Source organism: Sorex araneus, chromosome X, assembly GCF_027595985.1.
Source record: "Sorex araneus isolate mSorAra2 chromosome X, mSorAra2.pri, whole genome shotgun sequence".
NCBI classification, from domain to species: domain Eukaryota; kingdom Metazoa; phylum Chordata; class Mammalia; order Eulipotyphla; family Soricidae; genus Sorex; species Sorex araneus.
This window is the reverse complement of record NC_073313.1, coordinates 63014655-63037481: the sequence shown is the minus strand read 5'-3', so window position 1 is coordinate 63037481 and position 22827 is coordinate 63014655. Positions and strand designations below refer to the sequence as shown.

General features: G+C 47.5%; 1 protein-coding gene across 1 annotated transcript in view; it reads right to left on the bottom strand.

Moving 5' to 3' along the window:
• Positions 1–7568: 7568 nt before the first annotated feature.
• IDS (iduronate 2-sulfatase) overlaps positions 7569–22827 on the bottom strand; it is a 21800-nt gene continuing 6541 nt past the window's right edge. Inside the window, exons 5-9 of the mRNA XM_055120643.1 lie at positions 21499–21699; positions 19772–19942; positions 17188–17314; positions 14408–14581; positions 7569–12209 (exon numbers count right to left, since the gene is read on the bottom strand). Coding sequence (XP_054976618.1) covers positions 11692–12209; positions 14408–14581; positions 17188–17314; positions 19772–19942; positions 21499–21699 — 1191 coding nt within the window. The 3' untranslated portion in view covers positions 7569–11691. The remainder of the gene's footprint in view (positions 12210–14407; positions 14582–17187; positions 17315–19771; positions 19943–21498; positions 21700–22827) is intronic.

The window sequence follows — 22827 nt, the reverse complement described above, 5'->3', positions numbered from 1 at the left end:
CGATCCTAAATTCCAATAACTGATAAGAAGTTGCTAAGTAGGGACCAAGAACTACAGAGGAGAGTCAGAGATTGTCCATCTTTTCATCTGAAATTCATACTGGACCAGGGACTGGAGCGATAACACAGCGGGTGGGGCGTTTGCCTTGCAGGCGGCCAACCCGGGTTCGATTCCTCCGTCCCTTTCGGAGAGCCCAGCAAGCTACCAAGATTATTCCGCCTGCACGGCAGAGCCTGGCAAGCTCCCCATGGCATATTCGATATGCCAAAAACAGTAACAAGTCTCACAATGGAGACGTTACTGGTGCCCGCTCGAGCAAATCGACGAACAATGGGATGACAGTGACAGTGCTACGGTGCTACCAGGTGCTACAACTTTTACCAGTAACCATATTCTCACTACCTAACCGTTTCCAGCACCTATTGCCATCAGTATTTGTGGATGGAAAAAACAGTGTTTGGTCGAGGTACTGAGGGTGTGTGGGGGAGTGATAGGAATATGGCTCAGTGGTAAAGCTAGGCGCTTTGCATACAGGAGACATGGATTTAATCCCTGGTATTGCAAATCCAGGGTGGGAGGAGGGATTTGGGGATAAAGGTTGCAGACCTGCTCTTTATTCTCTTAGGGCATTTTTACAGCATGTTTGTGTCGTAAGAATGTTAGTAGCTCCTAGGGAGCAAATGACAGCCCATCTAGAGGGGGGACAGGAATTAGCAAGCGGTTCAAAAGCAATCTGGGGTCTCTGAGACCCGCGCCCTTTCTTCCTAGTCTTTTACCCTGGTTCATTACAAACTGTAAAAGCCTGGAATAGATCTGGAGAACAGCCCCTGAGTCTGGCTGGGAAGACTCTGCCCATTCTTGATGCCACAGCGACCTCCAGTGACCACTTGAGGAAAGACGTGCGGCGGCCAGTGACCCTGGAGAGGGGCTTGGCGTCCCCTGCTGTCCATAATCCGGAGCTGCAGGCAAGGCTCAAGGCCCAAAAGCAAGCATATCCCGGAAGTAGGGTTTGGCCCTAGAGGTGTGCGGCCCGGGTTGTAATCCGTTTGCCCTGTGAACATGTAACATGTCTGCTGACCCAATTTTACGGAGTTTCTTTTCAAAACAGATTTGGCGTAGTGAATATCACACTATATCACACTTTTATTACACTATAGTAATGGGCATTTCCAAAACTCAAAAACTTTTCAGCAGAATAAGCGTTCAACACCGTTGATTTTTCTCCCAATTTCTTATGCTTCTGTGGATAGCTGGGGGGGGGGTGGGAAATGTCAAACCACTGTAATTGGTACCCACATGCTCACCCATTGCCTCTCACCTCCAACCTGGCGTTAATCTGACTTCATTTCCTAGAAAGGGCCACAACCATCCACCCATTATTGAAAACATGTGATTCCCATAAGCTTGTTCATTTTCATATAGGTAGCTCCAGGCATAAGGTTCTGTGGTGCGGTTTCCCTTTGATTTGAAAACAATACAAAGAATAAAGGGGAGTGAAAAACATAGCCCCAGAGAGGAAAGCAGCGCTTGATCCTCCTGCCACCTCTCTCTTTACACACACACACACACACACACACACACACACACACACACAGACACACACACACACTTTTATTCACTTTACAAGCACTTAAGTGCCTCAAATGGGCACAGGGTTTCTTTTAACATAGAGAAGCGAATAAGGAATTTCTTCCCCTTCCTTACAAACAGATCCTTGCAATGCAACCTCAGTACAAAGACAGAGGTAGAAATCTGGATGCTGGGTCTCCTGCCAACATTTGCATACATTTCTGGTGTGTCCTTTGGAGACCTGTTTGACAGCACTTTCTTTCTCTAGTTTTTGTTTTCCCTCCTTTCCCTTTGTGGCTGTCATGATAATGACCAGGGGTCGTATTCTTGGCTGTGTGCCCACTCATGTGCTTACCAGAGGTCGCATGCCGGTTTCAGGGCACCCAAATATGGTGGTGGAGTACCAGAGTTTGCACTTATGATCTAGAGAACCCAACAGCAGTGCCACCAGGATGACACAGGATGAGCAGTGCCGGGGAGCTCCAAGGCTGCTCTCAGCCTTGCTCCCTGCTCCACTAGGCAGATTCTCTACTGCTGAGCTATTTCTGGGCCCCTTTGGATTTCCAGAGGCACACATTACCTTGGCCCTAGTTAAGCAATGGTCTTGCATTCGCCTTACTCACATCATTTAGTGGCCCTCTCGGGAGAGGGAAACTTGGCAGCTTCTATTTGTGTCCTTTGGTCGACAGTGACACACGCTTACTTGGAAATGGTTCAGATTGGCATGTCTCAGAAAACTGAAACTAGGGAAGCCATGAGAAATGCAGGTTATACCATAGGTTGTAAAAAACAAATTGATGTGGAATAGGATTCAACTATCTCCCTGTTACACAGGATAGACTGGGCCGAGTTAACTGTGGTCTTTGCTGTGTGTTAGTTTTTCATATTTCTGTGATGAATATCTAAGTCCATTGAAATAGGGCAGGAGTCCAACATAATTTATTTAGAGAAATATCCTATATAACTTCTCTTTCATGGAGTTTCTCCTAATGAGAAGAGAGGAGACAATCAATAAACTACCACCATAGAAACGTGCTCTCTTATTTTCAAAATTTTCATCTTCACCTGAAAGACCCTTGCCTTCTTGAAAGGTATTTGGAATGTGGGAGGTGAGGTTAGGCCATACTTGTTGATGCTCAGACACTATTCCTGGCTGTGTTCAGGGATTACTCCTAACAGTGCTCGGGAGATCATCACAGTGCCAGAGATTAAAACTGAACCAGGGATTGAAACTGAACCAGGGTATGCTGCATGCAAAACAAGCACCTTCTCCCCGTCCTGTCTTTCCAGACACTTGAACACTCTTTTCAAGGGGATCTAAGAATGTGGCTCAGTGTAGAGCACATGCCTTGCCTGTGCAAGGCCAAGAGTTCACTCCCTCTCTTCCCAGCATGGCATGTGCAATCACCAGCATTTCTGTTGTGATCCCCAGAACTGCAATGAGTGTGACATGCATCATGGCACAACCACGTGTGAGATCCTTGGACGTAGCAACAATCACAAAAGGGAAGGATGGGAACAAAATTAAGATATTGTCGACAGTATAGGCAAAACCCCACTCACCTTATATGGCACAGCAGTTTCACCCTTGGATATGTGCTTCTCAAATCATAAAAGGGGCCATAGCGAGAGCACAGCAGGAAGGGTGTTTGTCTTGCACATGGTAGACCCAGGTTCCATCACTGGCATCCCGTACAATCTCCTGAACACCGCCAGGAGTAATCCCTGCGTGTACCAATTTTATGTTTCAAGTCACAAGCAAAAGGGCTTTGTGCAGGCTACAATCTCCACTTGGGATCCTATCTCTCTGTTTTGAGGTTGTGTACTCCTATCAGTCTGGGTGGTAGCAACCCCCTTCCATGTCCAGACCAAATGTCCCAAAGGAAGAATCAGCCCTGTGAGGGCCACTGGCCTAGGCAATGCTATGCACCTTGGGTGACAGAGTTGTCACACCTTGGAGCAAGCCCTTGCAGTCCTTCCCAAAGTTACTTTTAGGAAGTTCAACCTTCCTGATCTGTCATCTTGCTCCCTGCCATGTCCAGGGCTGAGTCTTGCCTTGGCGCCCTGGGAGAGCTTGTCCAATCTCTCTCGTCCCTGATAGGGGATTTCAAGGCAGCGTCCATCCCTTCCCCCACCTCTACCTGCTCCTGTGTCTTTCTTTCCCAACCCGGTGTTCCTCCTTTAACTAATCCTCTCAGGACACATTGGGCCACCTGTGTATCCACCCTTCCAAGATGGCTCCAGACCCAAGTCCTGACTGATGGAACGCATATGCAGGGCTGCTAGCTGCCTCCTCCTGGATGGCCTTTTATTATTGCCTTACAGGTGGGACCCACTGAGTGTCAGACTGAGCCACTGCCGCCTAGACTTACATGCGTGACTCTGCTCCCTTGGATCCCCTCTCCCTCCAGTGCCTTGGTTCTGGGGCACACCTAGACCTACATTCATCTTTCTCCAACATCATCCATTCATAAGAAATTGGTGACCACACTTGCCTTTGATGACAGTGAGGTGGCCGTGACTGGAGAGAAAATGATGTCACGGTACATTTTTGCCTTTTTTGGGTTTGGTCTGGATGCTACAACCAGAGGTGACCCAGAGACCATATGCAGTAGACGGGGTTGAACCTGACACAGCTGGGTAGAAGGCCTTATAAAGTATGTACCACAGGTCATCCCCTCTAATCATGAAGAGCAAATGAGCAATGAAGTGTATCAGACCTACCTCTCCTGCTTCAAGCCGCAGGCTTCTGCCAGTCTGTCCAGATCCATTTGGAAAGCTCTGCTGTCTTCCACTGTCCTTGCTTTCATCCCCAAACATGAAAACCAGGCCTTCAAAATCACATTCAGTATGTGAGCGTGATCAGGCTGTGACATCTGTCATCCCATTGGATCACTTGTCTTGATTCAGCTAATGAGGCTGGGAAAACAGATGACCTTTTCTCCCTTACCACTCCAAGTGTGTCCTTCCATCATCCTCCTGAAGCTGCATGCTCGGTAGCACTGTAGCACTGTCATAGCACTGTTGTCCCATTGTTTATCGATTTGCTCAAGCGGGTACCAACGTCTCCATTGTGGGATTTGTTGTTACTGTTTTTTTGCATATCGAACACACCACAGGTAGCTTGCCAGGCTCTGCCTTGCGGATGGAATACTCTTGGTAGCTTGCCGGGCCCTCAGAAAGGGATGGAGGAATCAAACCCGGGTCAGCCACATGCAAAGCAAATGCCCTTTCTGCTATGCTATCGATACAGCCCTCGGTAGAAGAGGACAAACTTCCCTGATTAGAGACAGATAAGTCTTTGGTGGAGGGCTCCCCTGCCAGAACCTGCTAACAAGTTCCCAAATCTGCATTCCAAGTCATAGATAATTAATGAAAGGTGGGAAAAGTAAGGCAGGGCTTATCAAGGCTTATCAAGGCATTTGAAAGTCAAGGCACCTTTCCCACTGGGACCGCATGACCCCATCCATTATTCTCTGAGGTGAGTCAGTTCTCCTGGAAGTGGCTGATCTTGGGTATCTCACTTCCTTCAACAGAAGCACACTTGATTCCTTGAGAACTCCCCAACTGCAAGGGAAACAGAACTAGCCCTGTCCAGAGAGGAGCTTCTGTGCTCAAGTGCAACGCAGACCTGGCGTCAAGAACACAACTCCTTCGAAGATTCCAGCCAACACTGGCTCACTCCTCACAAGAGTGGGAACAGGCTGGGCCCTTTATAGAGGTAAACCATGACCAGAGGATCCAGGTCTATTAAATGGCTTCATTTATTTTAAGGCAGCATCGAGCCACCCTGAAGTAGCAGCAAGAATTGCATATACAATAATGGCAAGTGTCATATGATTTATTCATACAGTAGCTCATGCTGAACTTAACCCAAACACAAGACTCCCTTTCTCAATAGTGTGGAAGAGATGGATTCATAAAACCTGTTAAGTAAATAATGAGTTTTGAATATAAATCACCTGCAAAAGGTTCTTTCCAAAAAAGAGCAAAAACAACAATAAATTCAGGCTAGAGTTTGTAAATGTCAGCCTCGGCCCTGCTCCAAACGGTCTTACCTGCATGAATCACAGCCTCTGACTTCTGCAGACATGAAAAGCAAAACAGTTAACCTGGGCCCTTACTCTTCTGTCTACATCCTAACTCTTGCTTCCTAGAAGGTGCCAAATATGCCAGAGCAGTGTCCATCAGCCCCTTTACACCTGCAGGCCAGCACCTGTCGTCCATACAGAATAGCAGAAGGGCAGCAGCGCTCAACCTTCCTATACCTGTGACCAGAGGCTGAAGACCACTGTACTAGATCTAAGCCTTGTGTCCTGCTGACAGGGGGACTCTCCTGCCCCCTGCTGTCCTGCATGGACCCCCATAGCAGGTCTCCTAGAAACTTTCATCTAGTTATCCCAAACCCTATTGACTGCTGACATCAATTTAAGCAGGACATAGGTTTGCCACTATAAATCTGCGCATGTGCATGCACACACACACACACACACACACACACACACCTGACTATGAGCCCCTCACGGGTAGGCTGCCCACATACAATTTCCTGTATTTCAGTAGACAATTGAGAAGCAACAAGTATCTACCAAGTAGGTACATGGACAAGGACACCATGGAAGGCCAGTCCTGAGTGCAGTGAGGGCTCTACCCCCTAAGAGCCACAGTCTGGACCATCTGATGACACTGATTAATAACCACCCTATTGCTTTCAAATTCTCATATGCAATAGAGAGCCAAGGGGGCACCAAGTGCATGAGGATGGAGATGAGACTGACAGCAAGGTTCAACCACAATGGACCATACATGGGGCTGGAACGAGAGTTCAGTGGGAAGGCACTTGCCTTACATATAGCCGACATAGGTTCGATCCCAGCACTCTGTATGGTCCCCCGAACCCAGCAGGAATAATCCCTGAGTGCAGAGCCAGAAGCCCTGAGCACCACCAGGCGTGACCCCCCAAACAAAAAAAAAATGAGGCAGGTAGGCAGGTAGAGAGGGAAGTTCTGGAATGGAATGGAATTCCTGGGAAGTAATAAAAGCAAATAGCCCCGAAGCTGTCAGGACCCACCTTGTAAACACAGGAACTAAGGCATGAAAAGATCTTTACCTGGTGCCAACAGACCCAGACAAGGCTGGACCCCCTATGAGAAAAGCTCCAGCAGAAACAAAGGCCAAGGGAATTTTGAAGAACATCAACTATACCACCTTGGCAACCTCCCTAGCAATGGTCTCTTACCTAGGTAGAAGCCCCACGTGGCACAGGTGGGGAAAACCCTGTAAAAGCCAACTTGAACAAAGGAAGCGAGCACATAGGCTGCCCAAGACCATGTGCTGCTTGTGTCTGTATGTCATGGTCAAGCACATGTGGCACCCAAGCACATGTATCACCCGCATCTCCCGTCTTGAGATGTGTAATGTGTACAGGGGCTCTCTCTGCCTCTGGAGAAGCCTGGTTTTCTAATGGAAATGCTCTCTCTCTCTCTCTCTCTCCTATTCTATGCTAGCAGGATGTTTCTAGCTTAGGTGCAGATTTGCAATCCTCATTGTCTGAACTACGCTAAACTTATTTTATCCAGTGGACTCTCCTGACCTTGGGATATTTATCAAGGGTGTGATTTCCAACATAGTTCTGATGGCCTCTGAACACCGCTCGGTGTGGCCTAGATAATTTTTAAAAACAGTAGGAAAAAACAATGAATGTAGGAAGGAGAGTATAGACACCATAAGTGCTAATCAAAAACTGCCATTGCACATAAAACCACGTGCACATTATTTTCTATCAAGACACAAGATGTACGTGGTAGATTTTGGCTGCATGAAGATAAAAATATCTTTATCTGTGTTATGAGGAGGGAGGCAGAAGAGCAGAAAGATACACACATGCCAATAGTGGCTATGTCCTGGAGCTGCAGTGTTCCTTTTCTCATCATTTCCCAAAACAGCCTGACAACTGGGTGGGAAAAAAAAGAGTAAGAATAAAACCACACCACAGAAAAGCAAGGGAAAAATGAAAATTTATTTAATCTCAAGATTGGGAAAGGAGCTCCATGTTTAACAGGAAAAGAGGGGAATATCACATAGGAAAAGAGGAAATCAGTCACTTTAATAAATGAAACTCATCAAATGTAAAGGCAAATTCACACAACTAGAAATAGAAATGCCCAAGAATCATACAGAGAGAACACCAATCAAGATTTTACTAATAAAGAACTAGAGGCTCAAATAGAATACAACTTCCAACCTATTATTGTAAGTGGTATATTGTTTCTGTTTTCCTTTTGGTATTGTATCATTTTTACTTGTATGACTGTTTTCATTTCACTTTTACTACCCTAAGGCATCACCAGAGTGGGGAGAGCAGAGAGCAGAAAGACAATTTGAGAATGTAGCATTGAAATATTACCTTAATGGAACAGTATGAAATATAGAAAACATTACATTCACAATGTTGTCTATCACAGCATTATTTACAATACTTTTATAGATAACTCAAATTTCCAATGACTAAAAGAAGCTGAAATTAAAAGTAACACATGAAACATTACCAGCAGTAAAGTATTGCAAAAAGTCAGTATGACCACATGTAACACTCCAGAAATATATAAAAAGAACCTAAAATCACATGACTAAGCATACAGCAAGATCATAGTAATGTAAAACATTCACATCCCCCAAAAGACAAGATATTAAGCAATTAGAGTAAAATATGGATCAGGTTTTTCTCACTTTCATTACATTTTTAACTCCTGTTTGTGTGTGTGGGACTGTGGGGGGAGTCACACCTGGCAGAGCTCAAGCTTACTCCTGGTTCTGCACTCAGAGACCACTCCTGGAGGTGCTCAGGGGACCACACGGGGTCTCAAGGATCAAACCTTGATCTGTCACATGCAAAGCAAGCGCCCTTCCCACTGTACTCTCTCTCCAGCCACCCCAAAACAAAATTATCTTTACTAACGTAAGGTGACTACAAGCGCTCTTCATTTCATCTCAGTATACAGTCTAGGGAGTCTCCGGCCCTCAGCCTCTCACCCTTGGGTTGTGGGTGTGAAAAATGACCATGAATGATGATAAGAGTGGGGAAGGGACAACCTATGGGGGGGAGGGAGGGCGGATTGGCCAGGGAAGGGAGGGACCAGAGTTAACTGGTCAGCCGAGGGAAAGGGTTTTGTGGAGTCAGGGAAGACTCTGACTGCTCAGCAAGGTCTGTGTAGACCTAGTAGTAGGCACTATCGGTGTTATTAAAGGGCGGGATTCAAGTGGATTTTCAGGAAGACACATGGATTCTTAGGAAACGGGGGAGGAAAAAGGTAGGACGGTTATCTACCAGGGAGAGGGGAGAAAGGACCATGGTGATGAGTGGAAAGGAAGAGGCGAGAGCGCTTCCCTGTCTGCGACTCACTTCCCACAGCAACAGACAGAAGCAGTCCATGAGACAAACGGACCAACAGCCAGATGGAACAACCCCCACTCAGCTCATCCAGGGTAGCTCTGCTCAATCAAGCTTCCTGCCAAGGCAAGGTTCTCGATGTGCTCTGTCCAAAAGGGTGGCCACGGCTACCGAAGAGAGTGAACATTTGAAACCTGGCAAGTGCAGCTGAGACTCTGCTTTTGCAACGCTTGTTTCATACTAACTTATGGTTACTGCTTTGTGGTGCCACGGGTCAAATCCAGATCCTCGGGTGTGGGGGGTATGCCCTCCTCCAGAGCTCCAGCCCTGACCTTAATTCAATACTGCCACACAGCACGGACTCAAGGGCACCTTTTCTCAGTGTGGTAAGAAATGCAAAATCTGAACACTGTGTAAGTGAAACCCAATCATGAACAATTCTGTAACTGCATATCTCACTGTGATTCGATGAATAATAAGAAAACGTTAAAAAAAAAAAGAAATGCGAAATCTCAGGACTGCCTTCTCAAACCCACTAAACCTGAACTTTTGCTGAACCTTAGTGGGCATGACCTGGCACAGGTGTTAGCTTTGAACAAGACCCTGTCCAGTGGTTCTCCTGCTCCATCAGGGAACGCTACTACAAGCATCTGGGGTTACTGCATCTGGTTTCAACTACACGTATCAAAGAATCCCTGCTTGGTGAATTGGGCCTTTCCAGAAAGAAAGCGGAGAGTCAGTAATGAAACACATGCAGCACAATAGTTTCTGTGAGGCGGCAGAGAAGGCCCGGCTTGTGCAGAGGAGAGACAGGGTCAGCTTGGCTCTGTGAAAGATAGAGAGAAGCTGCTCATTCCAATGCATGTCAGAGATGAACAAAAGCAGCACGGCACTGGGGTGCCTGTCAGAACACAGAGCACCACCAGAACATGCGAGAGGACTTAGAAGAGTACATGCCACTCAGCGTGCAATGTGGCCCATGCTGCTGAAAGGCAAGGAAAAGGACAAGCCAAGGAGAGCTACAGCTTTCTGAGGCTCTACCCTCACTGAGCAAAGAGAAGCAAGCAGCGCCTTTTGTCAAGACAAGGTACACATGGCCCAGACAGATGTGGCTTCAGTCACTTGCACACGCAAGTTTCTCAGCACCATGGAAAGCACACCTCTACAAGTGCAGAAGCAGGAGAGTGTGTCAAGCTAAACTGAGTCTCCAGACATACTTTAAAACACCGTGCCCCAAATAGTGACATATACACATTGCACCCAACACAGCGGTTCAACAAATAAAAGCCTGTATTATAACTGGTGAAGAGAAAATGAAGCATACTGACAGTCTGCCACGAGACATTCACAGTGTTGTACAGCATGCAGAGCAGCAACAAAGTGCAGGAAGGGCACAGAAAATGCTCCGGGAAACAGTGAAATAGCCGAGACTTGCAGAAGAGTGAAGAGTTTCATGAATGGGAAAGAGGAACAGAACTCCTTATTGAGAAAACACAGTCCCTTTACTGCTTATGATTCTTGTGCTACCATACCCACCTCCATTTTTGGCTGCTCAGTAAAAAAATAAATATGTGTTAGACAGAGATTTTGCCAATTTGAAATGATCTTTCAACATAATATCTTGCCTTTTGGGGTTACAACCTAATACACTGAATATGATTTGCCATATTCTGTTTCACAAACACTTTTAAACACTTAAGCTGCACTTAAGAGAATAAACCACCTACTGATACAATACTACATTAGGTATCTACCAAAAAAAAGCTGCCTCATCTGATGTCTATTGATCATCTATCAGTTTCAACATATTGTGAGTTATGATTTTGTCCATCCCTTTAAAGTAAGATGACAGGATATTCAGAACTACACTTTAGGACTGATAAGTTTCCATACCTTTAAACTTAGAATTTTAAAAACTTAATGCCTTTAGTAGTAATGAAAAGCTGAATACATTTTGCCTTCTGGATAAATGGATGTTGGTCTGCAACCAAACCCTTAGAGAAGGAGAACAGTGATATAGTTATGAGTAACTACATTCAGGGTACAGTTGTACCTTTAGATACTTTCCACTGAGAATACTGGTGCCTTTACCTTTAAAGATGCTATTACTTGTCAAATCAATTATATGGTACAGAAAGTCTCTGGAAATTTTTAACTGCATTTACCACACATCTTTTGTCTCCAGTTCACTGAGCATCACTTACTATTTGATGTAAAAATTCCACATTATCACTTGGTACATCTTTCAACTTTAAAAATGTAGAACTATAAAAATAAAAATTAAAGCTAAGACTTTAAAGCCATGGCATCAAGAATTATTAATTTCACTTTAAAGGAAAAAAACTGGATTATATGTTGATATAACCTGTTGACTATATGGAGTTCATAAAGCACTAAAATTACAAAGACAAAAACCAGAACTCGCCACAAAAACTTAAGATACCTGGCTACTTTTTGAAATACACTAAATTCCACAAATGAAGCATTTGCTGACTATATTTTGTGCTTTATTAAGCCATGATCATTTGAGTGTGTGTTTTTATTTTGTGCAATAAATATAGAAAGAAGGGGGGAATGATTCAGTCCAATGACCATCTAGAAACTGACAGAGTCTAAACCAGAGGCTGGCTATACATACTTTTAGGACAGATGGTTGATGCATTCATGTCTGCCTACACCCCAAACTGGTTTCAGTATTATATAATCATAAAATCATCAGCCATAACTCATTCTCACAGCCGGGATGGGGGATTAGGGATGCCCTTCGGGTTTGCAGAGTTTAAGGTGTACAAGACAGGTAGTCTTATACCTTGAGAAGCATTATACATGTTATGATCCTGCAGAGGGTCAGAGTCTACAAAGTAGAGTTCCCCTGCATGGACATCAGAGAAATTGGCCAGAAAGTCATGGGGATCAAAGCTAACCCACACAGTATAACGATAATCTACTGTGCGTATAGAATAGCCCATGACTTTGATATCTTTTAAATTTGGCTTGTCAGAATTCCACTGAGGAAAATCTGCAGGCCGGGGGTACTGGCTATAGGCGATGGACTCCCGAGGATTCCCACGCAGGGAGGGATCCTCTTCCAAGTCACGGAACCGAAAATGATCTAGCAGAGTCTGGCCTTCTCTGCACAGCGTGACATGAAATGAGGGAATGGGGCAGCGAGGAGGAACCTGCAGTCCTGCAAGACCCGCAAGCGTGGGGAAGAGAGAGACAAGTTCCACCAGGTCTTCAGTTTGCCGGCCTGAAAGAGGAAGTGAGCAGAAGAAAGGGTTATAATGTAGAACCTGTCACAGCCAGCCCATCTGGCCTAAAGAGGTCATCTTCACATTGAGTTTTAGCACAAGAATTCTAGGAACAGGCAGGGAGGATAGGGGGGTTGGTGGGAGAGATACTGGGACCACTGGTGGTGGAGAATGGGCACTGGTGGAGGGATGGCTACTCGATCACTGTATGACTGAAATACAAACACTAACATCTGTAAGTATGTAACAGTACCCCACGGTGATTCAATAAAAAAACTTTGAAAAATAATAATAAAGTTTAAGGTGCAAAAGAATCCAATTCTAGGAACACTACCAACTCAGCACCCCATCCAGCACCAAAATGCAGAGTGAAGGTGCCCACAACTTCTTGGCAATTTGGGAAATGATTTGAATTTTGGAAGCCCAAGTGTCTAGCTACTCAGGCCAGAATCACCCACAGAGGCCCACAGTACTAGGCAAAACTCTGTTGAGGCCCAGGATATCTGTAGTCTCAGTGAGAACCCTGAGCTTATTCCTTGGTGGGTCTCTGTGTTTTAGCTATCTCTTTTCTATTGTGGGAAAGTACAACCAACGTTAAATTTACCTAGCTGTGGGCGAGTGGTATAGTCATATATCCAAAACACAGATGCAACCACATTGAAATCATGAGATCTAAGCTGTAACCACTGAAACTCTGTAATATGCCCATCAAGTTGACAGGAAGGGATGGGGTGGAGGGTTGGGGAGGGGAACACTGGTGGAGGGAAGTTGACACTGGTGGTGGGACTGGTGCTGAATTACTGTCTGTTTAAAACTCAACTATAGTAACTTTGTAAACCACGGTTCTTCAATTAAAAAAAGAGAAAAGATAAATTTACCACCTACACCATGTTTAGTCGAAGATCAATAGTATGAAGTAGTAGTATGAAGTATGAAGTAGTATGATTAAAGGTGTTGTACAAACTTCCTCTCACCATCCATCCCTAGAACTATTTTCCTCTTGCAAAACTGAGTCTCCGTTCCCACTGGGCACTAAACTCCCTTCTCTGCCTCCTTCTGGCCCAAGCCCCCACCATTCTACTTTCTGTCTTTATGAAATTGACAAGCCTAAGTACCTCATATAAGTGGACCAACAGCTTTTATTCTTTTGTGTCTGGCTTATTTTCCACAGTATAATGTCCTCAAGGTGCATTATGTTGATAGCCTATGTCAGAATTCTCTTACTATTGGTTTTTTTGGTCCATTCCTGGCTATGCTCAAGGCTAACTCCTGGCTTTGGGCTCTGGGGTCACTCCTGGTGGGTCCCAGGTGACCATACGGGGTGCCAGAGTATCAAACTGGGTTGACCACATGCAAGGCAAATGCCCTACCTGCTGTACTATCTTCAGGCTCCTGAGAACTTCCTTCCATTTGAAAGGTGAATAGTATTCTCAGGTATGCCACACCACATTTTATCTCTCCACCCACCCACCTCTTGAGGGCTGCTTGGGATGTTCTACCATTACACAATAATGAATAAAGCTACTTATTAAAATTAACTCAAAAGTTTTTGTTTGAGGGGCTGGAGTGATAGCACAGCGGGTAGGGCTTTTGCCTTGCACACGGTCAACCCGGGTTCGATTCCCAGCATACCATATGGTCCCCCGAGCACCACCAGGAGTAATTCCTGAGTGAATGAGCCAGGAGTAACCCCTGTGCATCGCTGGATGTGACCCAAAAAGCAAAAAATAGTTTTTCTTTGAATATGTTTTTAAATGTCGGGGAAAGGTATGGGATTGTTGTGTCATGTGGTAACTTGACATCTAGCTTTTAAAGGAAGCCCATGCCATTTTCCACAGTAGGTACACTACTCTAATGTGTGAGATGGCATGTCGCTGTGGCAGGGCCATCTCTAAGCATATATGTCCTACACTTCATAGTGATCCTGTTCAAAGTTCCCTTGTTGTGACTATCATCCTTGCTACTTTAGATCTTTAAAATTTTGTTCCATATGGCTCAATTCTATTAGTTCCTAGATGTCCAAGATCAGAAAGCCATTATTTCCTAGACAGAGAGGTGAAACAGTGGGATGGTAGGCTAGTACCGGGCAGGAAGATGGACTGGGTAAGCTAGGGCTGTGATCTCACCATGTACTTGCCAGATAAAAATTTTAAAAAACTATTACTGCCAACCAATGTCACTCCAGCAGATTTTATACCTGTCTCCATCGATTCTGGTGCAGAATCAAAAGGGTCAATATAAGGGAAAAGCTTCTGGTCTGACTCTGGAAGTGGAGCTGTCCTTCCGGGCACGTAGAACATCAGAGGAACTCGAGTAGTCACGTCAAAATTGCTGTATTTGGCCCATTCGCCGTGCTCACCGAGAGCCCACCCTGGCATACAGAAAGCACAGAACAGCACAATAACAATCAGCACCTGGCAGCTTTGCAGTTTAGATACCATTTTATTTCTGTCAAAGAAATCAGAGGCAGAAGAAACTCATCACCTAGAAGGGTGAAATTCCTCTAAAAGTGGGCCAGAGAGATAGTACAGTGGGTAAGGCTTGTGCCTTATCTGCAGCCCACTCAGTTTCAATACCCCACATCTTATATGGTCCCCCAAACCCTGCTGGAGTGATCCCTGAATACAGAGCCAGGACCAAGCCCTGAGCACCACTGGGTCCGTGTCTTCACTCCCAAATATCACCACAAAGGGTTAGTTTACCCAAATATTGCTTTATTTGAAGTTAGACATTCATCCTGAATGAGGAAACCTTTAAAATTAAAAAAAATACAACCACAAACTAAAGTAAAATTCTTATAATGAGCAACTAACAAAAACATAGTCAGGTAGGGCTCCACACATAATCCCCCCACCCCCTGCTAAGATGGACTCACTCGGGACTGTGAGGGGACCCCAGTAGTAGTAGTCAATCGATCTCCTCCAACTTAAGTCCTATGACTCACAGTTAACCTTTTTTTTCAGTTTGGTTTGGTTTGGGGGCCACATCCAGTGGTGCTCAGGGCTTACTTCTGGCTCTGCACTCAGGAATCACTCCTAACAGGCTCAGGGGACCATGCAGCCTGCAGAGGATGGAACCCCGGTCAGCTGTGTACAAGGCAACTGCCCTACCTGCTAGGGTGTGTCTCACCATGAAATGAACTGTAACGCTAAATTACTTAACCACTCTGATTTTGAGAAGATAAGGCTACCATATCCAATTGTTAAGGACATATCACAGCCAATAAATATGACCTGATGGAAAACAACTCTTAACTGATTTAAGACATCCCTTATGAGGGCTGAAGTGATAGTACAAGGTACAAGGCACTTGCCCTGCCAGCGGCCAACTGGGGTTCTATCTTCAGCACCATATATTGTCCCCTGAGTCCACAGGAGAGATCCCCTAGTGCAGGGCAAGGAGTAAGCCCTGAGCACTGCTAGGTGTGATCCGAAACTGGCATGAAAATCCGAGCAGAAACACCTTATGTTGGCAATTTCTTTTTCAAGTTTTAGCACACTTTCTGGTATAAAAACATCCATTAAACACAAATTGTATGCAGAGTAGTTCATGTTACAAAACACCTCAAGCCATAAAATCCTGCCATGGATAAGTCTATGGACTTATTGAGAGGTTTGGGTTCTGGGAAACCCTTTGAGAAGGGCCATTTGTAATCAACCATGGCTGCCTCCAAGCCAGGGGGGAGTCCGTAAGGGCCCTGCCTCCATCGGATATGGTAGGTTGTTGGCACTGGAAGGGAAAACTGGGAACCAAAAAATGGTCAAGAGTTTATGTCAGATCCTCAGGGGAACAACGAACAATTACAATAGCTCCAGGCAGAGAGAAAGACAATAGGCCTTTAGCAGGTCAAAGTTAAGCCTGTGAAAAATGACACTGGGGATTGTTGATGACATTCTTAAATGGAAAGAAGCCAGGAGCCAAAGGACACCCTCAGCACAATCAGCCTACCTTAAAGAGAGGGAGAGAGAGAGGGAGAGAATGCACATAAGAGAGAGAGAGCACGCATTAGAGAGTGCATGAGAGAATGTGTGCACATGAACTAGAGAGAGTACATGTAAGAGAGAGAGAGAGGGAAGGAGGGAGGGAGGGAGGCTGGGAAAGAAAGAAGGGGAAAGGAGGGAGAGAGGGAGAAAGAAGTAGGTAGGTAGGGAGGGAGGGAGAGAAAGAAGGGGAAAGGAGGGAGAGAGGGAGGGAGAAAGAAGGAGGTAGGGAGGGAGGGAGGCAGGGAGGGAGGGAAGCAGGGAGGCACAGAGGGAGGTAGAGAGGGAGGGAGAGAGAGCACTCACTGGCATGGAGGCAGTCCTCAACCAGTTACATGATAGCACGCTCCAGCCCCAAGTTACGGCCCCTGATCGCTCTTCTCTTCTGACACTCAGTCACTGCTGTACAATTGAAACTGTTCCCCATCATAGCTGATGGCACTAAAGAGCTGTCTTCCTGCTCGCAGGTATTACAGGAGGATGGCCAGACTTCAAAAGAGCCAAATGCTTTCAGTCCTATTTAGAAAACTGAACACTATGATTTACTTGACAACAAAGTTGTGGGGTTTGCATTTTTAGGGGTATAGTGGAATAGGAGACCAGCAAGACTGACCTCAGGGGATAATTGGGGAGCAGGAGGTAGGACTCTGAGGGGCAGTGACTTTTATATTTTCTTGGGTTCTCAAACACTGTATGACGGAAATACAAGCACAAAAATATGTAAATCTGTAACTGTACCCTCACAGAGATTCACTAATAAAAAATAATTAAATAAAATTTAAAAAGAATTTTAAAAAAAAGGACAGCAGGTGGTAAAAGTCCTCACACAAGCTCCAGAGAAATCCCAAGACTGACAACATGATCCGAAAACCATCCCATGAGTGCAGCCTCAGGGCACTGCTGAGTCCCCAAATCCCACCTGTCTGTGAAGGCAAAAGCCCATTTCATGTAACAGTAGACGTTTGAGACTCTCCAGGGCATGCTAGGAAATGCTTACCGTGATCGGAGGTAAACACGATGATTGTGCGGTTGGTCAGCTGAAGATGATCCAATGTGCTCAGAAGCTGACCAACCTGGGTGTCCAAATAGGAAACAGACGCAAAGTAGCTCTGGCGAATTTTCTTCTGCAGATTTAGACACAAAAGCAGAGTGAGTGGAATTTCAACAGCCAATGCCTTGTTAGTCTGCGCCTCGCTCGGTGTAGCACGCGGTCCTGCACTGATACCTGACTCTGGTTTCCCCTTCTCCTGGAGTCATAGCAACATATTCATATGCAGGTTGGAGTGGCAGTTCACAGGGCAGGCTGGCTGCCTTGCCCACCACAGATGCAAGTTCAATCCTGGCACCCTACAGGAGCGCTTTGCTGAGCTTCGCCAGAATAAGGATTAAGCCCTGAGCAGCCCCCAAACAAACACAAAAAATCATCTATGTATATGCATCACCTCAAAAGGAAAATGTGTTTTAGGTGTATGAGGCTGCTTTCACGTTGGGGTACAGATCTCAGAGCAGACTGGGCTGCCACTTCTTGCTCCATTGGGTCCTGTTCTCATGCTCCTGTGGGTCCAGGAGTTGAGAGAGCACGCCCGGGTCTTCCCTCCCCAGAGCAGCACAACAAAAGACAAAAATCAGCTGTGAACTTTCTGGTAGGTCCCGAGGCTGTGTGAGGGGAACGGGAGGGTCTCTCCCTGTCATCTCAGCGGCCTCCATTTCCCGTGCCTTCTTCCTGAACCTCCTCTTCTGATGCAGGCCTCAGACACGCTGGATCAGGGAACAACCCTGTCACACCCCATCTCAACTCATTCTAGGTGCAACACACCCAGTGCCCCATGGGGTCGCAAGCTGAGAACCCATTCACCAAGCACTTAGCTGGGCGTCAGCTGAGTCACCAAACTACCACTTACCCTAACTATCTGTGTTCCCCTCTCGTGCAAGGAACCCAGGGTTCAGAGAGGTTAGATGATTTGTCTAGAGGCACACAGCCAGCAACGGTCTCTCCCCAGACGAGTGCCCAGGTCTAGCCTATGTTTTCCCCTCCCTTGGCCTGGCACCAGCCTCCATATCTGAAGCAGAAAATGTGGCCATCCCCTGAGAGACAGGCAGAGGGAGGAGGCAAAAAGGGTGAGGGGGCAGAGCGTGAGTTAATGAGCAGCTGGGGCTGGAGGTTGGGTGCAGGGGTTCCTCTCTTAGAGCGCAGAACTCGGCAGGAGGAGCCAGAGAGCACAGCAGGGAAGGCTTGCACGCAGCCAACCTGGGTTTAAGACCCACCATGCCATATGGTAGCCTGAGCCCGCCAGGAGTGATCCCTGAGCACAAAGCCAGGAGTCCCCCCGAATTACTACCGGGTGTGGCCCACCAAAACAAAAACCAAAACAACTGAGCTGGCGGGCAGATGGGCTGGCAGGAGCACCCAGGCTCAGGGGATCAAATGAAGGCAAGGATATTCAAATATGCTAAAGGGCCGGAGAGAACAGTTAAGTGACCTGCCGTGAGTACAGTGGTTTGGGGAAGGAGCGAGGACTCCAGGGCACCATGGCAGAGGAAATGGAGAAGTCTGTACCCTGTGAGCCCTGGGAAGTGGGCAGAAAACATGCGCAGGAAGGAAGAAAGGCTCAAGGGACACTGTGTCAAATGGTGACCAAGGCAAAACAGACCTGGGAGGTGACAAAGTCCAAGTATGGCCTCTGAGGTGGGTAGCTCCTGTGACACAGAGTCAGAGGACAAATAACTGGGGGTGCAAGTGTGAAATGCAATGTAGCCTGGGCATTGGCCCCAAGCTGCAAGATGAGGGGCCCACGTTCAAGGTGAACTTTAGCAGGGACCAGCTTGGTGCATACCCAGGAGATCCTCTGGGTCATGTGACCAGTTCTGCAGGCCCAACTGGGTAGTGAAGAAAGAGGGGTAGAAAGGTGCAAACCGGGAGGGGTGTCCTCACTTGGCAGGGACACCTGACACCCAGATGTTTTCTATATTCTCACCAGTCCCCACACCAAACAGGTTTGACCTGGGGGGGGGGAGGCATCCTGCTCAGTCTGGGTTCATTTTACAAGAGGGAAACAGGCCAGAGAAGTAAGATGCTGTAATACAGCCAGGCAGAGGTTGTGGAGAACAGGAATCTGGTCCAGAGGTGGAGATCATGAGCCCTGCCTGTCGCGCACACCCAGGGTACCTGCCCCCGTGTGCTCTGCGCCCATCACTGCTCTTCCCTGCCGTTACGGTTCTCACCTGGACAACAGCTCCCTCCCACATCTCACTGGGAACCACGGGAGATGCCACATGTGAAGCTAAGCACATGGGACCGGCACTAACAAGGTTCCTGGGAATGCATGGTCTCAGGCCCAGCCTGAGCTGCCACGGTGAGTGGGCTGGCCCCTGCAGTCCCAACTAGCAGTCTTTGGGCCAGTCTCCAGATGCCTGGGCTGTGGAAGTGCAGACCCACAGGACACGCCTCCCAGTAGTGTTATGTCGTCATTTCCTGCAGTGCGCCCCCCAAGCCCAGCAGCACAGACAAGGTGATAGGAAGTGGAGTCGCCAATGACATTAAGGCAGGTGGCCGGCTCGGCCCCAGGGGGTGTCTTTGGTACCTGAAAGTGCACGGGAATCGGGCCATAGGGCACACTGAGATTCAAGGCCTGCACATCCTCTCGCTCCCTGATGTCCATCCAGGGGTTGTAGGCCACAGGCGGGAGGCCGGCCGGGACCTGAGGATCGGGAGCCAAGGTGATGCTGTCCAGGGGGTACAGCTTCTGAAATTCCTGGGAGGGGCGGGAAAGAGCACACAAAGCCACCAGGATGTTACCGCTCAGCAAATGCAGAAGCCTGGGATTTTGCTCACAGAGGAAATGCCTGGTTCCTAAGCCATGGCTGTGTTTCCATGGCAGCACACTGGGCTCCCTGGTAGTCCACACCTCTGAACTTAGACACGCCCGCCAATGTCAGCCTGAAGCACTCGGTGGCCTGACGGGGGGTGGGGGGGGGAATCGTGCCACCTGTGTGTTCCTCCAATGTAGCGGCGGGGACAGCTCTTCTCCTAGCCGGACAGCCATGCGCTCCTGCTTTCCTCTCCCCACTTGCCCTCTACCCAAGACACGGCAGCAGGGGCTGGAGCAATACTACAGCAGGCAAGGCATCTGTCTGGTTTGATTGAGCCAGGGTTCGATCCCCGGTACCCCATACGATCCTCAGAGCATCGCCAGGAGGGCGCCCAAAGGGCAGTAGCGTGCATTCCCAAACCACCTCCCGGTTCCACAACTCAGGGGGAGCACCCTCACGACCAGCCCCGACTCTAAGACTCCAGCTAGATCTGACTCTGGCTAGTGGAAGGTCAGCAAGTAACCCCAGCAAAGGAAAATGGTTGGGGTCAAAATTCGGGGACCACCATGCTTCCAACAACCCCTGGGGCAAGCACCCAGGAGTCCTGTCAAAGCATGAAATGCAGCTGGCTGGGGGCACTCATCAAGTGTCAGCTTCCAGGGTTCTTCCCGGGGCCAGTTTGCAGAGACCTTACACCGGGACCTTGCACACTCCCAGCCTCCCAGTGGGCAGAGAACTGAGGGGCGCGTACCTGGAGCCTCTGCACATGAGGAATGAGAAGCAGTGTTTGTCTAGGGAAAGGAGAATAGGGGAAAATGCCAGCAGCTTCAAAGGAAGAGCCTGCCTGTAGCTGGAGAGAGAGGAGAGGAAGGCCCTCTCCTTGCACAAGGCTGACCTGGGTTCAAGCCTCGCCACTGCATATGTCCTGAACAACACCCCGTTATCCCCCACTCCCCGCCCGGGCACAGCTGCTCTTGTGGCCCAAACTACCTCTTCAGAGAATAAAATGAAAAAACCAAAAAACAGAAAACCGTGTGCTCCAGTGGAAATACATTTAGGGACTCAGAATTTATGTGAAATTTGGGGCTCCAAAATGCAATCTAGTGGCCTGTGTTTAAGGGTAAAGGGGTAAGGGGCCCGAGGCCTTCAGGCTTTCTCCGGAAGCGCGCCCCCCCAGGGAGTTTACCTTATTGCAGGCTTGGGTAGCTGTCTCCACTCATCCATGAGGATCTTACCAGCAGATCCAAGCGTTTCCCATTGAGTTCAAGGACAAAAACCCCTGGCATGTGCAGGCCTAAAGCCAGGCCTCTCCCATGAGACCCTGACATGTCCCAAGCCCACCACTTGGCCCTGATCTGTTTCCCGTCTTCACGCACTGAGTGCACTAATGCCAGCCGGAGAGGCAGGAGGCGACCACCCTCCTCCCACGAGCCTCCCCTAGCCCCAAGGACACAGAGGCCATGAGTGTGAGGGATTGGACCCTCCAGCAGCCCTTTACCTTGGGGTATCTGAAGGGGATGTGCGGCTTATGGTACCCAACAGCCAGGAAGAAAGGACTGGCCGACGTCTTCATCTTCTGCAGCAAGTGGATGGCTTGCTCGGTGCTCTGTTTGTCAGGCAAGGTTCCCTCGGGCACATCGGCCACATCCACAGGGCAAAGCAGGTTGGCATGGAGTCCTCCGTCGGGTCCCCTGCATGTCTTTCCAAACAAAACATCTACAGTCAGCATTTTGGACACAGTAATGGCAGTCGGGAAGAGCGACTTACAGAGGCTTCATCTCCCCTCACTGTCATTGGGGTGGGCATGCCACAAAGGGAGGGAGTGGGAATAAACAGAAGAGTTTCCCCTTTTGAGGCACGGGACAGCAATCTCTTTGCTCTGGGTCTCCTGCTTATTCTGTCTCCAGACTGTTAACTAATTCAAGGAAAGTAATGACTGAAAGAAATCTGCCTCTGATCCCACAATCAAAAACAATCAACGGGGGGGGGGGGGCTGGAGCAATAATACAGTGGGTGGGGCATTATCCTTGCACAAAGCTGACTTGGGTTCCATACCTGGTATCCCAAATGGTTCCCTGAGGCCACAAGGAGTGATCCCTGAGCACAGAACCACAACGCACCGGGTGTGGCCCCAAAACAACAACAAAAACCACCAAAAACCAAAAAAATATATGAACCAAAGATGGGCAAAGGTCTATTACTGAAGACAGTCCAGTCTGTTGGTGGGTGGACTCTGGCACACTGCAAGCAGGAAAGGCCACCTGAATGGAACTGTGAATCACAGCACAAATCACAGCAAATTTTGATAAAAAATTGCAAACAATTAAGTCCCTTGTTAAAAAAGAAGATAGAGGCATACTGCCAATCAACATGCAAACACATGATTAATTAACAGGAGTCTTCATGAAAATGGAAAGCAAGTCAGAAGGAAGAGAATTTGAATTCTCTACCTGCCATTTAATTGTTTGATCAAGGTTAATCAATAGCTTCCAAACATAAGAAAGGATCGGAGTATAATAGCTACTTCTCATGGTTGTTCCAAAATAGGAATAGAACTTACATAACATTACTGTCAGAAGTGATCCCTGAGCATAGAGCCAGGAGGAAGGACTGAGCACAACTGGGTATGGCTCAAAACAACAACGAATTCACCTGTTCCCTTCCCTTTAAGGCCAACCATCAGATTTGTGATAACATCAGCAACCTCGCATGTAAGGGGGTCAGAACAACAGTACAGTGAGTAAGGCGTCTGCCTTGCAAGTAGCCAAGTGAGGTCTGATTCCGGGCTCCTTTGTGGTCCCCTGAGCCCACCAGGACTGATCCCTGT